At 32.9% G+C, this 17528-nt stretch overlaps 1 protein-coding gene across 6 annotated transcripts in view; it reads left to right on the forward strand.

Moving 5' to 3' along the window:
- Positions 1-17528, forward strand: part of LOC129803551 (rho guanine nucleotide exchange factor 12) — a 193722-nt gene that overhangs the window by 23827 nt on the left and 152367 nt on the right. For all 6 annotated transcript variants that reach the window (XM_055850193.1, XM_055850195.1, XM_055850194.1 and 3 more), the window contains exon 2: positions 13595-13799. In XM_055850193.1, the coding sequence (XP_055706168.1) occupies positions 13595-13799 (205 nt within the window). The remainder of the gene's footprint in view (positions 1-13594; positions 13800-17528) is intronic.

Consider the following 17528-nt stretch of genomic DNA (forward strand, 5'->3'; position numbering starts at 1 on the left):
TCTTGGGGAATGTGTAGGCAAAATCCATTTTTTGTGTAACGTTTTGCAAAAGAAAACAAGAAGTGTATTATTAAAGAAATTGGCAGATGTTTTAGGAGTTGTAGAATACAGACAGTCACAAGGCGTCTTAGCTTTGCGGAATGCTCGAACTCACGGGAGAGATTCTGTGATTTTTTTTTGACACTTATATGGGCTTCAAACCTAAGGCTTAACCAAATAGCCTATTTTTTTTAATTCTTCTCAATCAGTAATTAGATTTTAAAAACTAATAAAATTGCTTGTTATTAAGGATTTTGAGACCTTCGGGAACTAGACTTAACCTCTTTTGATTTGAAGACCACCTTACGATTTTATGGTGTATACCGGTTTATTAGTGATATTATCTTCTTAACTATTATTCTTACCATTTGATTTGAAAAGTGTGCATTTTATAATGTATTTAAATTTTTTAAAATGTTAACTTTTATGAAGGATGAATATCACCAAAATCCGGAAGTTCAAATTTCTTACAATTTAGCCTTGCCCAGAAAAACATTTATGAAAATATGCAAAAAGAAATATTCGGGATATATGAATTAGTTACCGGTATTTTAACAATGGATTACCGATTGGGACCGGTGCAATGTTATGCAAAATCTCGAGATCTTTCATTAAAGTGCGATTTTGACAAAATCTGTTGAGAAACAAGTCCTCTGGAACGATTAGCCGGATTAACATTTGATCTTTAAAATGCAAAATGAAAAAAATCGGTATATATGGACGAAATGTCTACTTGAAGGGAAAGTAGCTAGAGTAAAATTAAAAAAAAACAATACGTTTTTGAGAATGCCTATGCCTACCTCTGGAGTGTGTTCGGTACCGTAGATGCGGGTGTCTTTGCACTTCGGTGGTGACTTCGCTTTTTTTTTTAACTTTTCTTTAATTCTAGCATTTAAGGATGATTTCTAGTCCATCCTTAAGTGTCCTTATGATCTCTGAACCATCGTTAAGTGCTAAAATTAAAGAAAAGCTTGCGAAAATTATGGGTGCAGTCACCCGCATCTACGGTGCCCAGGATCCGATATCTCTCGGCGTTTAACCTCTGGACCGTAATTGACGAACAAACAGCGTACCGTGAAAATACTCGAAACTTCAGAACCTTGAATTTTTCCAAAATATAATTCTTCGGACTATATACATAGTTCTTTTTATGAGTTCGAGCAATAAAAAAAATAATTTGAATAGTGTGCGCAAAATAATACAGAATGAATGTGGAGAGAAAAGAAAAATAAATTGCTGAAAGGCGATTATACTTGGTTGATTCTTTTTCAGGAAGATCATGAAATTTCAGATGTTTTAGTCTTCATTCTTAACTTTGTTTTCCCTGTTTTTGATTAGAGAAAGAAAGAGAGAGATAGCAAGAGAGTCTGATGTGGCTTTTATGTTTTGTTGTTGCTCGCATTTTACCACCATAATTTGTTCTTCTTTTTCGTGAAGACAACACAAGTCCCTCTATCTTGTATTTTCCAAGCCTCTGGTCTCAGACTTTTCGATTTGTGCATTTCTTGGTTGTTGTTTGTTGTTAAATGGAATAATATGGGTTGATATGAAAGAAAGAAACTGAGTGAGACATGTGGAAATAATAATATATAGAGCTAAAAGAATAAAGGGGAAAAAGTGTAGACGAAGAAGTGGATGAAAAAATAACGAAAAGAAACTGTTAAAGCGCGATAAGAGAGGAATGATGGTGAATAACACCCACAAATATCAGTGAAAGAGTCGAGAGCAGGAAATACGGTACAATATTGAGATGTGTTTGATTTTTTTTCTTACACTTTTGCTATGTAGTGTTTTGATTTTCAAACACCTAAAAAAAAAGATTGTTTATGATTGTAGATCCTATATTGTTGGTTTTGAAATTCATATATTTTTCCTCGTGGATGAGATACAAATATATCTATTCCACCTGATCGTATGAGAAGGGAACCTATGAGTGCGTGGGGGGCAGTTTCATTCATGAGAAGATTTAGAAAATTATATATATATATATATATTTTAAGATCAATTAAATCTTATTTAAGAATTTAAATATATATTTTTAGATGTCACATCCACAAGAAATGAACCATAAGTTAATTCATATTTATTTGGCAAATCGTGAAAAAACAATCTGAATGTGCAACTGCCCACTTTCCCCTATTGTGCTGAATATTCTGTTTTTCAGATTTTGAAGTGCGTGAAGTCGTAAAAACATATAGGTAGAATCCACATGGTGAAGTACTTAATAATTTATTTTATGTGTAATATAATTAGGAAAATGTTGAGTGAAATTATTGTTCTATGGCAAGAACTAAACGACAAATTTCAATTAAAATTTACTGTTGTGAAATGTCTTTATGAATAGTCTCTAGTAAAAATGTCTTTAGAAATAGTTCTTTGGCACCATCAACTTACGATATACTGTTATTGGGAAAAAGCAAGTTTCATAAGATATTACTACCAATTTCTTAAGAATTCTTACTTTAAAATATCTCAAAAACTTGACGTGATGGACATAAGTTTCTTTGAGAGATATTTTCAAAAAATATATCTAGGACTCCGAAAATACCGATGGTTTCCCATCTCATGAGAAAAGTTTTCATTTTATTGCCTTGCAAATTCTCGATTGCTTTAAAACACGATTAGTCTGTAGGAGGGCTACCAGATAGAGCAGTTAGACGGAAAATCTAAAAATACTTATTAAAAGCATAAGACATAGGGTGGATTGTGGAAAGGGAGACACTTAAAAAAAAGTTCAATTTCAAATGCATTTTTAAGCCAAATAATTTTTTTTTCATTTTCTTTGCATCATGAGATTGCTTGTGAAATATTCTAACAGAATCTCAACAGTTTTTAATAGATATTTCAACCAATTAATTGGAATATTCCATCAAATTAAAAAAACAATCCATTTTGAAAAGATGGACAAAATTTTGGAAAGCGGGACAAAATGTTTTGGAAAGTTGGACATAGTGATAATTATGACAAAATATTATACGAAATATGTAGAAAATCAAATGTTGAAGGTTTTCTGCATATACTTGCACATTGGATGGATCCCTCTTTTATGTCCGGGTAACAGTTGAGGAACGCTAATTACCAAGAACTTCTTGGACGTCCAACCAGAAAGAGGTTCTATAAATTTCACAAACGCCTCGCGCTGTCCAGCAGTTATATCTTTAAAGCAGATGCAACTTCTTAGCAGATTTGGATACCTTATCCGGCCATGTCCTTTTCCACTTGCTTTGGGAGTTCTGTAGAGGCTCCTATTTGCCTTTCTCCAGGTATTTTTGCGATATTTACTATCCATTCTGTCAGAAAAAGTGGTGTTCGGAATCTGAAAATCCTTGCAGCCTTTTCCAGGAGATTTTCTCCTTATCAGCTGCTAACTGCTGTTGCAACTATTTCTCCGGGTACTTAAGGATCTTTGTCGTCTTTGTTAACATGATTTCACTGCACAAAACCACCAAATTCATAAAAGATTTCATAAAACTTATTTTGAAAGCAACATGAAATTAAATCACTTTTCTATCCTTTTTAAATATAATATTTTACAAATATTTATTTATTCACCTTTTAAATGGATGTATGTCCTTCGATTTTCACTACGGACTTAATAATATTTCACAAATTATGTCGAAAAATCAAACAAAACACTTTGATATTTTCCTAGCAACTTCCATAAGAAACAGAGAAAATGGCAACTACCGTGTCAAGGTTATGAATATCACGCATGCAATACATTTTTTAAATTCTTCTTGCAAGCCACCCTTTGATTGTTTTATAACGGTTTTTGCATTTTTAACTTGTAAAATGATCATAAAATTATGTTTAAAAATCTTTTTATCGAAAATTTAAATATTTAATTGATTTATTATCAAGTTTTTAGGGAGGTGTCTCACATTCCACACTGCTTTGTCCAACTTTCCAAACTGTCTCGCTTTAGACAAATTACCCTACGTCTTCTTTGATCCGAATTTCATTAAGAACAGGTAAACCGTTTTCGAGAAAGAAAATTTTAAACTTGTGAATTTTCAGAAGGATATCGTTGATTTTCCAAGGATTCATAGTTCCTTTTGACTTGAGGCTCGATAATTTTTAAATTATCAATACCTACAAAGAGAGAGAGCCCTTAGAGAAAGCACGATCAGCCGTTACAGCTCATAACCAGTTGAAACAGATATGGGCTAGTTCCGAAATGTTTCTTTCACATGAAACTGAATATAATGTTTTGATAAGTTTAAAATACTGTTTCCAGTCTTTTTTTTAACTGTGACCTTGTGAAACTATTAAAAACACGCCCCTGGCAAGTTGCCTGAAATTTGAAGCCACTTTCTCATACTTCGATTTAACTTTATATGGGAATTTTTTTTGCACTCGCGATCATTCCACTCAATAACGAAAAAGTGAGAAGTTTTTCCGTATTATAAGACACCTTTCCCTATAGAGGGATAAATATATTAAATTTTTGTTTAAATAATTTTTTTCCTCGGAGCACTGTGAGCTGAGGCCGAGATCAATTTAGGAATTGGCTTCATATAGCTCCATATAAAAAAAATTAGCTTGCCACATGCTTGATTTAAAAGAGTTATTAAAGGTCAAAGAGGTACAGGCATAAGATTATCAGGGTATCTGTTCACTGTTAGAAGACCTTAGGTCTTACAACAGATCCTTGTTCCATGATCCTAGTCCTAGAGGTTTATGTCGTGAGTTCTTCAAGTATTTTGCAAAGTCTGGGACACTTTACCATCTTTTTTTTTATATACTATTTATTTATATTTAAAATAATATCTCACCATGCATGTCATTGATGATGAAAGTGTAGAGGGATAAGGTAGGAAAGAGCTCAAAAGACAATATTTGACTTGATAAAAGGTTTATCGAATCTGTCGCAATGATCGAAAATGGAGAATTTTATGCATAAAATTTCAGTGAATATTGCAAGATTTTTTCACCATGTTCTAAACAAGACTGTTTTTTGGCATGATGAAAGAGACGTTGTAGCATCTGTTAGGATGTGACATCACCTTGTTCCAACTACATTTATAATATATTTTCTTTGGGTAGTTCTCACTAGCATCTTATATATTATTATACCCACATTGCATTGAGTTGACAGTAAAACTAACAGCTCCGTCACGTCCTGAATGAATCATCGTCATCACAGTCTTTCGGTGGTTAAATGAGAATGAGTGAGTGGTGAGGGTGAAGTGTGAACATGTTGTAAATTACAATGGGATATTATTGCTCATTAATTGGATTTACTGAAATTTTAATTAATTCTATACATCCAATTTATGTAATTGTCGGCGGAGATGTCGTTTAAGGTATTTTGCATCATTTTGTCATTCTTTTTCACGAGAAATAATAATTCTTTTTGTGCTAACGAAAAAAAAATTATAAAATGTTATTATATGTGTCAGCAGGTGATGAGGGAAAAATGTATAAAATAAAATATTCACAAGGACATTTGATTGACTGTGAATTAGAATTTTAATTGGAGATGAGTGGCGAAAGAAAGAGAAAAGGTCTTTTTTTTATTTTGAAGGATTTTATGGAAGAAGATTTTTTGGCGGAACCATGAAATTTTCATGATTTAACACTAGTTTAAATTACAAATTAAGTGGGTTAAGTTTATTGGTCTGTTCGTCTTCTGTTGTTTCTTTGGGTGAGAGATGGCAAAATTGTGCAAAATATGCATTTAGAAACATTTCCATTTCTGTGTGACTTGGGCAAATGAATGTTGGGAGGAAGAAATGGCAAAGGTGTGAGATGATGAATAATTCTTGTGTGTTTTCTGCTTAAAAAAAAATATATGACTCTGTGTTATGTACAATTTAAGATGTACCTGCTAAGTAAAGATAAGATTGTGTGTGTGTTACCTGTGAGTATGAATTTGAAAATACGATTGGCTTTTTTTCTGCTCATCTCAAAGTGAAAAACCCATAAATAGTTGATAATAAATATATCTATTTTATATACAATATTAATATGCTGTCGTACGATTTATGTGTAAAAGTAATAAATTAAAAATAAAATTTACCTCATATTGTTGAGAATTTGTCGAATAGCCATCATCCAATGCAAATAGACGTGCGTACATTTATCGTTTAGCGATGATGTTCTCATTTCTTATTTCGTGTTTTGACTTTTTCTCCTCTTTTTCATTCAATGTTAATATTGCGACAGTGATTTTAAAATGTGGTAGCAATAGTAAAAAAAAAGTCCGTGTCTATTGGTGAGAATATGCAGTGGGTGAAAAAAGGCATAACCTTGTTAATTCCAGTAAAATAATCAATATTTAGGAAATTTCAATGGGTATTTTTTATTTGCACTATTTCATAAAATTTTCTAGTAAGTCTTAAGGTATCTACACATTGGGAGCAATTTTCGTCAAAAATTGCGTTTTTGACAGAAATTTGACGTTTCCCCCTACAACGCTGCAGGGAATTTCCTTCAAAAAAGCAATTTTTGACAAAAATTTGCTCCCAATGTGTAGAGGCCATAATGGCCTTAACACATTGGGAGAAATTTTTGTCAAAAATTGCTTTTTTGAAGGAAATTCTCTGCAGCATTGTAGGGGGAAACGTCAAATTTCTGTCAAAAACGCAATTTTTGACGAAAATTGCTCCCAATGTGTAGACGCGTATAAGGTGTCTACACATTGGGTACAATTTTCGTCAAAAAATTATTTTTTGAAGGAAATTACCGACAGTGCTATAGGTGGAAACATCAAAATTGTGTCAAAAATGCAATTTTTGACGAAAATTGCTTCCAATGTGTAGAGGCTATTATGGTCTCTACATATTGGGAGAAATTTTTGTCAAAAATTGCTTTTTTGAAGGAAATTCTCTGCAGCATTGTAGGGGGAAACGTCAATTTTCTGTCAAAAATGCAATTTTTGACGAAAATTGCTTCCAATGTCTAGACACCTTTAGACACAAACCTTTTTGAAAAAAATTGAAATAATTTTGCTACTTTCACTTTTTAATACGTCTTCTAAAACAAAAAGGCCTGTAACTCTTTTTTCTTATAAAATAACTAAGGTTAAAATGCAATTTTTTTTATTGTGATAAACACATTAAGAGTTTAGTAGAGACACACACCAAATGGATGTTCAATAATGTTTTTGAGTGACATTACAATTTCGTTGTTATTCCATTTTACTGCTCAAACTCAAAGAGAAAGCAGTTATATATTTTACTTTTCTATTTTTCATGGCCTCATCAAGAATAATATCAATAGAAAACGAATTAAAATTTAACCAATGTGTATTAAAATTTAATCACAGAATAAGATTCCGCCGCTAAAGTTTTGCCAGGCGCGATTACAACTAATTTCTTAATATCGTAGCTGTCTCACTTTTCTGAAAAATTGCTGTATTAGTAATATTAAAAAAATCGTATATTCTACGGTAAATTAAGCTAATTCAAAACCTGCTCCAAATGGAAATTTTTCACTACTCCAAATGGAAACGTCACTGTTTTCATGATAAATACAGTACTAAATTACTATATTTATATATTTTCTATACCACAGCTTCATTATTTAGTTAATTTTGCTCCAAATAAAGCGAAAATCCATTCATATTCACAAATTTTAATTTGTTAATTTCTCAGAAAAATTAAAAGTGTACCTTTTCACCATCGAATTTTTCATCGATCGACCATATTTTCAAATGAAAAACACAATGAGGTGACTGTTGTTTATTTGTTTTGTTTAACATTTATGTCATTTTCCTGGCTAATTTTAGTTAAATTAAGTGCTAATCTTTATTGTTAACGGTACGTGAAGTTTTCAAATGAAATAATTACCTATTTCGTGAACAAAAAGTGTTTTTTCTGAAGTGTCTGCAAATGCTTCAATAGGAAATCCTAGAACTATTATTTTTTTGGAGAGATTTTCTTATTGTTTGAGATGGGAAAGGAGAAAAGACCAGGAATAAGAACAAATCCTGCACTCAAGAGCAACTCAAGAAGGTTTTGGAAGCCTTTCGTCGCGGTTTCACTTACACTGTTTGTCTCCAATTAGAAACTTTCCCTTGTCTCCATTTGGATTAATATGTTTCCAATAGAAGCATTTTACGCTCGCATATTTTTCTAGTATTTAAGAAGTTTTCAAATTATATCTAAAGAATTTTCACTAAACAGTAACATTCTAGAAGAGTCAAGGAGGAAATTTATGTAATTCTCTTCAGAAAAAATATGAACTTAATGTGTTGAATCTTCTGTTAAAGTTAAAGCGTCTGGAAATGGTTTTGAATGAGGACATTTACCCTACTCGGATTTCTTTTTTCAAATTCTAAAATATGCCACCCTGTTTCTGTTCTAAAAATGATTATTTAAAATGGTTTAATGGTGTGTGTCTCGGATTGATGTTAAAAATAAGGAATATTACGATTTTTTTATATTTACATATTTATATTATTTCTTATTAATTTTGGTTTTATAAACTATGATCAACATGGTATATGCAGGTTTTTGCCTATTCTCAAATAGATCAAAACTTTAATTGTTTTAAAGCCAAGATGCAAACCGTTTATTGCCCAGCAAAGAATAAATTTTGTTTTGTAAACATATTTTTGACTTTTCAAAATATTGTCAAAATATTGACAATAGTTATGCCCAGCGCACAATAATTTTTGTTTGTAAACATGTTTTCTAAATTACCTATGAGAGTGTGCGAGATGACTAGATATAGATTTCATTCACTCTCACTGAAATGTCTAAAACATGTTTACAAAACAAAAGTTATTGTGCGTTGGGCATTATGCCCAACGCACAATAACTTTTGTTTGTAAACATGTTTTTAAAATTGCCTGTGTGAGTGAGCGAGATGGCTAGATTGAGACTTCATTCACTCTAATTGAAATGTCAAAAACATGTTTACAAAACAAAAGTTATTGTGCGCTGCGCATTATTGTGTGCTGGACATAAAGATTTTGTGATTTTTGTTTATTTATTCATTTTATTTTAGAAATATTTATTTTATCATCCAGCTGTGAGGCGGTTGTGAAATTAAATTAAAGTTTTTATTTTTTTTTATAATTTTGCAACACACTGTAATGGGTTTAGGAAAATTTCACCATTGACCATTGAATTCTTTAAAATTCTAGAAAAAAAAATTTGTAGTTTGACACGAATATTTGTGGCAATAGAATTCATCAAAAGATGAAAAATGCGAATTCAGCTGAAAATGAAAGACAAATTCCATGTCTTGTCCAAAACAACAGAACTTCTTCGTTTCAGAAAATTGTTGGTGAACTTCCCTCCTACTTTAAGACACGCGACTTTTTTGCTGTGTGCTAATTGACTGGCGGAATTATATGATTATAAATATGAAACCGTTAAGATGTATAGAAAAATTCAGTGAAAATTAATTTAAAGTGTGTATCTGGCAAAATGTGTTACTGTATCAAAATTGATGTTCACTTCTTTTTTTTTTGTTTTCTTTCTTGGTGCTCTCCCAGAGGGGAATACATTTATTATAAATGGCATTTTTGAGGCATGAGAAGAAATTTCTTTATGTGAAAAGTCACATTGAACTGCTTGTAGACAAATTTCGCATGTATCATTGGTATAATTTTTTTCCCAATGGAATTTCACTTGTGGCCAAATATATATATTTTTTTGTTTTGCTGCTCCACTAAGAACTTGGAGGAGTTTTAGCATGAAGTGTGTGAAATCTGCGTCATCTGGTCAAATCAATAGAATCTTCGACAGATATTCCAATGTTGTGATTATTGCTCTTGGCTCACAAGCCAAAAAAAAAGTGTTTTTGAACGGTCTGAAGGAGAGGAGGAGGTCTATCTATATCTATACTGAATGTCTTTATTAAAATAAAATTAACCAGAAGGAATTATCCATGAGAATATTTCAAATCGTGAAAGTATTATTAGGGGATTCTTTGTAATCCCTGCTTATGTAGTCCAAGGTGGACAATGATCTTATTAGACAATTTAGTTCGTTTTTAGGAGAAATTACTGAATAATCATACATTACTAATCATGATAATCGAATAAGTCTCGATTTTCCCTTAAATTTGTTTTGACGTCATAAAATCTCTTTTGGAGAGGGAACGGTAATAGATGTCGACATGTGGTTTTCGTAAAAACTCACGATATCGATTGAATGATTCAAGTGGTTTCATATTTGTCTTTATATCTTATTTTAATAATTTTATTAATGTCTCAGAAACTTAAAAGCTGTTCTCTTACTGTAAGGCCTTTAAAACACAGTTCTAAAGAGTTATAAATATCCTAAATTAAGTATTATAAATTTACAAGATTCCGTGTACAAGACTGAGTTGTTCTATACAGTTGCAAGATGAACCGTCTTAACGAATATGTTGATTGATGGTATAAAAAAAAATATTTCAACTTAAAAATTCGTCAATCGAACTGACTTTATGGTGCTATTCCAATGATTAATGAAAATGGGAAATCTTTTTGTTCAACATTTTTTTTAGTACATAATAGTTCTCAGGTGCGTCTGCATTATCAACTCTTCTTTGTGTTGGTTTCTGTCTCGACTGGTTTTAACAGACCTCGTTGTATTCTAAAACTACCATACAGTTGTAACAAGAACCAAAACAAAGAAAAGTTGATAACGCGAGATTTTGAGCGATTTAGTGATTGCCAACTTTGTACATAGTGGTCAATGTGACACCACAGTGAAATACTTTCTAAGCCTGAATGGCTTATGCGGGGAGGCCTAAATTTTTCTGTTTTGCGCGATTTTCTATTTTCTTTGAAGGAAAAGGAAACTACCAAACTTTATGATATTTTCGGTATATGTTTTTATATATTTCAAAGGCCTAAATCAATTTTTTTCAAGAAAAAAAAAAAAAAAAAAAAAACAAAATGGCAGACTAATGAATACAGTAGACTCTCGCTCAATCGGCTCTTTTTCAATCGGGCGAAGAATTTTGTTGACAATTTTCGCGTTTAATTATTATGAAGCTAATTTGCTCGAATTTGCTCAAATTTGCTGTAGGGGAAAGCTTTGATCGTTCGTAAATACGCTACCTTCAAACACTTCGTATTTATTCCGTATTCATTTATGAATCTTACCTATGGCTATATATTTTAATAGCTAGTCTTAAATCCCACCTTTCCTGAACGAATTGGGAGTCTAATAATTTTTTCCTAGTTTCAGGAAGCAAAAATTAAAAACAGGTCCAAAATTGTAATTTTGATGTGTAATACTTCATATGCTTTTGCACAATTAATATCATTTTTCTGAAAAACGACTATCACAGGGGGTAGAGGGTTTATTAGGGTTTATATTTATGTTAAAACATTTTGGGCTGAAGAGGCAGTTTTGTGGGTGGAAGAAATTTCACAAACTTGACTCACATTGATCGATCGCACATAGAAGACATTGCTTCTTCGCACATTTTCCAGGAAACTTAATTTTAGATGCGATCCCTCATATTCACATCTATTGTAATCTACCGATTTGATCCACCACTAAAAAGTAAAACATAAAAATCTTAAAGTTGATAAACAAGAAGTAATTTGACTCAAATAGACCGCAATTAAGTAATTTTTAAGCAATTTTGCATTTCTTTGATGTAAAAATATTTTTCAAGCTTGCACAAACTGAATGTTTCTCTCGGATACTAAAAAGCTGACGGGTGCGACTGCATGAGAATGAAAGAATCACATCGACAATAAGCTCACATTGGTTTTTGAGACACTTTGACATAACCTCACTTTTGTGTTGTTTTTCACGTCAAAGAAAAAAAATTGTCCCTGAGATATTGTTTTATGAAAATTTTGGCCTGTGCACCCTCTGACGCTCAATCTCTGTGCTAAATCCCGATTCCTGTAGCTGTAGGGACAGAGAAATCTTCAATGATGCGCATTCAAACGTTTTTGAGCATATCCGGCTCCGTAGAGGAATGGTGGAATCTTATGCGGTCTTCTCGCTTGCAGAGTTTTAGTCAATTTTTAGTTTAAAAAACTTATTGATTAGTTTAAATTTGGTGATATTTGGACTTTTCAAGAAAGCATTCACCAGATTTACCGTTTCCAGAGTGAAATTCTCATGGAATCAAGCAAAAAAGTGGTTTTTAGTGTCATGAAAATATGTCTTAGAGAAAAGTTCCAAAAAAGTGATATTAAAGCGTTTTATTCCTTATAAAAACGGTTTAATCAAGTAGATTAGAGTTCCCTTCAAACAATGATATGCAACTTTTAGTGTCCGGTCAAATTTAAGGTAAAAATAGGGTGTTCAATGATGACGTGACTCGTGTGCGAAGGTGGAAACTTGATTGAACTTTCGCACAAATCGCCATTAAATTTTCATTTTCCTCTAGAGGAAAATCTGAGAATTTCCTGGGATTATCTGAGGTGGGATTATGAACCCTATAAGAGACTTTTTTGGCATAGTTGGAGAATCGATATGGTTTGCATGGTAGTCAGAAAAAATCACTAAACTTCAACATCATTTTTGTGTGTGAAAGTTCAAAGCCTCCCCCTACTTCTTCCTATCTTATCGTGATTCTTTATAATTGAACGCTTTTTGTAGAATTTACAAAGGCTTTGACGCCCAAATCTATCGATAAACCGGATGACATTTTGCCCCAAATGCCCAATTGAGAGAGAGTCTACTGTAAGTAAACTGGTGCGCCTCGTCGCAGCATTCCTTATATCGACCTTTTGACCTTGTAATTCAGGTTTCCTTTTAATATGAATTTCTTGGTGTGGGTCTTCTTAGATGAATTCAATCATCCCGGGACGGATTTTATAGTAAATGTTGCTGGCAAGGAAAAAATTACCTTCAAAATCTTTCAGATGAACCGCGTTATTGGCATTGAGTTTCACATTTTTGATTTTGATAAGATTTTACTTATCTTTTTGTAGAAAATAGTAGCAATAGCACAAGTAAATCAAGAAGATGAACTTCTCAGTTGCGTTAGAGGGTGCAATCCTGGCGCATCCGGAGGGAGTTCATATCTTTAATTTAATTGTGATTTTATTTATCATAACTCATTTCGATACCCTTCTAATGATTGATCAAACTTCTTCCTTGGACTTCATTGACCCTAATTGATAACAAAGAATTTAATTGAAATATTATTTGTTCACCTTCGATATTGGTTTCACGTGTTCTTTTATTATTATTATTATATTATTTTTTAAATTTTGCTCACAATTGAATCTCGTATACCAGAAACTTCTTAGGACTTATATCTCTGTGTTTCTTATTTATTTAAAGTAAAAGCTCGTGTGAGGGAGGACTCTTTGTAGTGTAGCTTTTGTAGCTATTTCTAGCAGAAAATATAATAACGATCTATAATATCTATTTAATATAGTTTAGTTTGTTAATATAGAAATCATTGACTTTAATCTCTCTTGTAAAGGTAGATTTTTTTGTTTTTCTTTTCCATTTACTTTGCCTTGGTGTTGAAATGCTGATGACGTTATTGTTGCTCGTTGACGCCTGTTGAATTGCATTTTGAATGACATGAATGCAAAAAAAATCTTAAATGTAACACGTATGATATGAAAAAAATATATAAACACACACCATCAATTGGAAATGTGAAAAACGAATGTGGACAAAAACAGCAAACCACCTCCGCCGCCTCCAACATCGTCAACACATCGCGTTTCAACGGGAAACGGCTCAGCAGCAGCTGCATCCCAAATGAATGGCGCCGGACCAAGACGACCACAGACGCTGATGTCGCCGCTAGAACAGCAAAAGTTCATCGTTCCTGCCCAATCGCTCACCCTGACAATCCACAAGGACTCCAATGGCTATGGCATGAAGGTAAACCAGTGAGAGTATTTTCTCCGCAATTTTTATTTTTGGTTTAAAACTTTTGCATTTCCCTTTCCCTTTTCATCAATATAAATGCTGTTGGGCGAAAAATATGACTTCAAGTATATAAATTCTCTTTCTCACACCATTTGGCATTTGTTTAGATTCAGTGGCACGTTCAATGCATTTCCGCATATGAAAATTGATTCCCTTTCCATCAATTGAAAATAATGAGTGAATTTGTGAGAAAGAGATTGAAAGTTGAGGCAAATTGGTGTCTGGAATTTATATTAATATACCTCTCATGATGCATTTGTTCTTTGTACAATTGCGCTCTAGAGGGCAAATATCTGAAATATACTGCCCCAAGTGCGCGTCTGGTTAGGGGAATTTTTATTTTATTTCATTAGATGTAGGAGTTAAACAAAGGGCAAAAGACATTTTAAGGAATCTCAGTTAAGTATTTCTAAAATTTTTAGAGCTACAATATAAAGGGTTAAGCTTTGATTAACGCAATCGATTAAGCGGTAAAGCTACTGCTATGCAATTTGCCTAAGTTTGAGTCCCTTTAAGATTACGAGTAAACTGTAATCCCTAATATATAAGAGAAAATAATAATACATGATCAAAAATCTCATACGTGAAAATCTCTGAAGTTTCTGTATGGGATATTGTGCCCACATTCATTATTGCCATTTCCTTACACTAGGCAGTGAGATTTTTAAATGAAAACGAAACCCATGAGGCATTTGAAACCCAATTTTTTTATGATTTCGGCAGGTGTACCATGAATTTCAAGATAAATGATAAAATCGCTACACAGAAAAATAAATATATACCTATTAAAGATATCAATAAAGCGGTGGCAGCCAAAATCCCGAAAGCCAAAATCACGAAAGCCGAAATCCCTAACGCCAAAATCCCGAAAAGGTCAAAATCTCGAAAGCTAAAATCCCGAAAGCCAAAATCCCGAATGTTCAAAATCCTGAAAGGGATGAAATTATATGGGGGAAAATGTTTAGAATAATTTTCCAAGACACAGAAGATTTCCCTTTGCCTCCAGAAAGCCCAGGTGCAATCGTGGGAGTAGCTATGACACTTAAGAATTCGGGATTTTGGCTTTCGGGATTTTGACCGGAACCCCAATAAAGAATTATAAAGGTACTTCTTTGTATGCAATTTCGGACACTGAATTTCTCGGAATTATTTGCTCTTCCGGAACTCTTCCAAGTGTTTTTCTTTACAATCTCATTGGTAGAGGCGATACTAAAACCTTTAAGAAATTAAAACAAATTAATATTTCATAAAAAAATCGAGAAACAAAAGAAGTGTCCGATATTTCAAGCTGTCCGAAATTTGGCACAGTAGAAAAAGCTATTTCAAGGCGACATTAAAGTTTAGTTTGTCCAGAAAATGAGATAGAAGGATTTCTGTCATTTTTTTCTATGCGTGTAAAATGTTAAAATTCTTGCAAAAGTCGATGAATAAAAAAAGTAAGATGTCCAAAAAAAAAGTTTCTTCCACAAATTCTACCTTTTGAGTTCCTCTAACAAATAGTCCTTGTGCGAGAAAAGTGGGTCACTCCTGGTCCCAGCAGTGGATGGTCAAAAAAGACGTTGCAAAAAGTGTCTTCTTCGACATAAATGGTTCTGGATGACCATGGTTTACTCATAGAAGATTACATATACCATATTCTAAAAGCTAATGAACATAAGCATTTTGCCATTTTGGAACACCCCCAAATTCTGTTTTCTCAATAACTCAGTCTTTGGCATCGATCTATCTTAAATTTTAGTATGCTATAGCTGAGCCTAAGAGCTTTCGATCAGTACCAAACTTAAGGACCTGACAACTTTCGATTAAAATTTTAAGTCCCCCCAACCCCCCTGACTCCAGCTATAAGGGGTCAAAAATTAAATTCTCAAATGTCAATATCTCCGGTTCTAATTATCGGAATTCGAAAAATTTTGGTGTTCTGGTAAGCTTTCGTGCTTTTCGTCCGAAGAATCGAAAAATCGATTTTCGAAATTTCAATTTCGAATATTTCGAAAACGAAACGATACTTTTCCTTTAAATTCCAGTATGTTGTAGCTGAGGTCGAGACCTTTCCAACGGTGGGTCGATGTTCCCTGACCCGAGCTATAACCAAAAATGTTTTGACCGGATTGGATTTTTGGTGTTTCTGGAGCGATTTCGATAAAATTTTAGTATATATTCGTCGCTTCCATTCCATACTATGCTATGTCGTAATGACAACATTTCAGGAGAGCCATTTGAAGTTGGCGATTTCCTATGCTGCCTGTGTATTTTTTTTTTAAGAAAAAATGGAATATTTCGTTACCCGGACGTCGGGTCTCCACCAAATTTTCATCAGTTACAACTCGGTCCCAGATCAGATCAGTTAGATCTCGGTCCCAGGAACAACATATATCTCGGAGTAATAAAAGGCTAAGTCGACTTAGCATAGTATGGAATGGAGACGTCGATATTGTATCTGAGATCAAGAACTTTCTAACGATGGGTCACGTCGAACCAATTTAGGGCAGAATTTAGACATTTTCATTGCTATTTTGACGAAATATCTAAATTACCGTATTACCTTATCTCATACTCAGTGACACTAGGTGAAAATAATATAAAAAAATTAAATAAATAAAACGAAAATGCGATAAACGGTGGGCAAAAAAAACTGTACGAAAAACTGTAACAAAAAATCCTACAGTTTTTTTTTTGTTCACGGTTTATCGCATTTTCGTTTTATTTCTTCAATTTTCTTATATTATTTTCACATAGTGCCACCGAGTATGAGATAAGGTTAATACGCTGATTAAGAATGTGCGTAAGAATTGCAATAAAAATGCGTAAATTAATGAAATACGGTTGAGCATTTTACTGTCAATGTGATTCTGCCCTTAATCTATTTCGACCGACAAGAACGGTTTACTCGACGTGATTCTTTACCCCCAAAATTCAACTCACAATCGAATTTTCACGCATTCCGAGTTGTAAGCAGCCCGAATTGCACGCATTTCGAGGTCACCTGTATAGAATTTCACCTACTCTGAAAAAAATGTTTTGTCAAATTAACAACACAAGTTTGTAAAAAGGATGTTCTTCCATACAGAATATGCAAAACTTTTGTCAAATTGGCGGCCAACGGGATCTTATTAAAAGTTTGTCACAAGGGCGTTTTTCCATATAAAATGCAAGAAAAAGTTTTGTCAAAATTATAAATAACGTCCTTTTGACAAAATTGCAACAAAATCCATTTATTCGTTTAACAAGACATTTTTTTCAGAGTACCATAAGCTTATCTGGGCTTTTAAATATCTAATACTCAAGAGAAACTAACTGGACTTAGTTAGCTTGAATATAGTTTATAAACATTTGCTAATTGAATCTTGAAAACGACTTCAGGCGCGTGAAACTGCCCCACCCTCCCCTAATAGTTATTTGTAAAAAGTAGTCAATAATTAAAAAAATGTTCTTTTTATTTTGGAGCAACAATACTCAGACAATCTAGTGGTCCGGGTATAAGGACGGAATCAGATTGACAATAAAATGCATTTTCGTTGCAATTCTTACAAAAATTTTCCATTGCCGTATTACCTTGTCTTATACTCGGTGGCACTAGGTGAAAATAATATAAGAAAATTGAAGAAATAAAACGAAAATGCGACAAACGGTGAGCAAAAAAACTGTACGAGTGATTTCTCTTAGTTTTTTGCTCACCGTTTG

This window comes from Phlebotomus papatasi, chromosome 2 (assembly GCF_024763615.1).
Source record: "Phlebotomus papatasi isolate M1 chromosome 2, Ppap_2.1, whole genome shotgun sequence".
Classification (NCBI taxonomy): Eukaryota; Metazoa; Arthropoda; class Insecta; order Diptera; family Psychodidae; genus Phlebotomus; species Phlebotomus papatasi.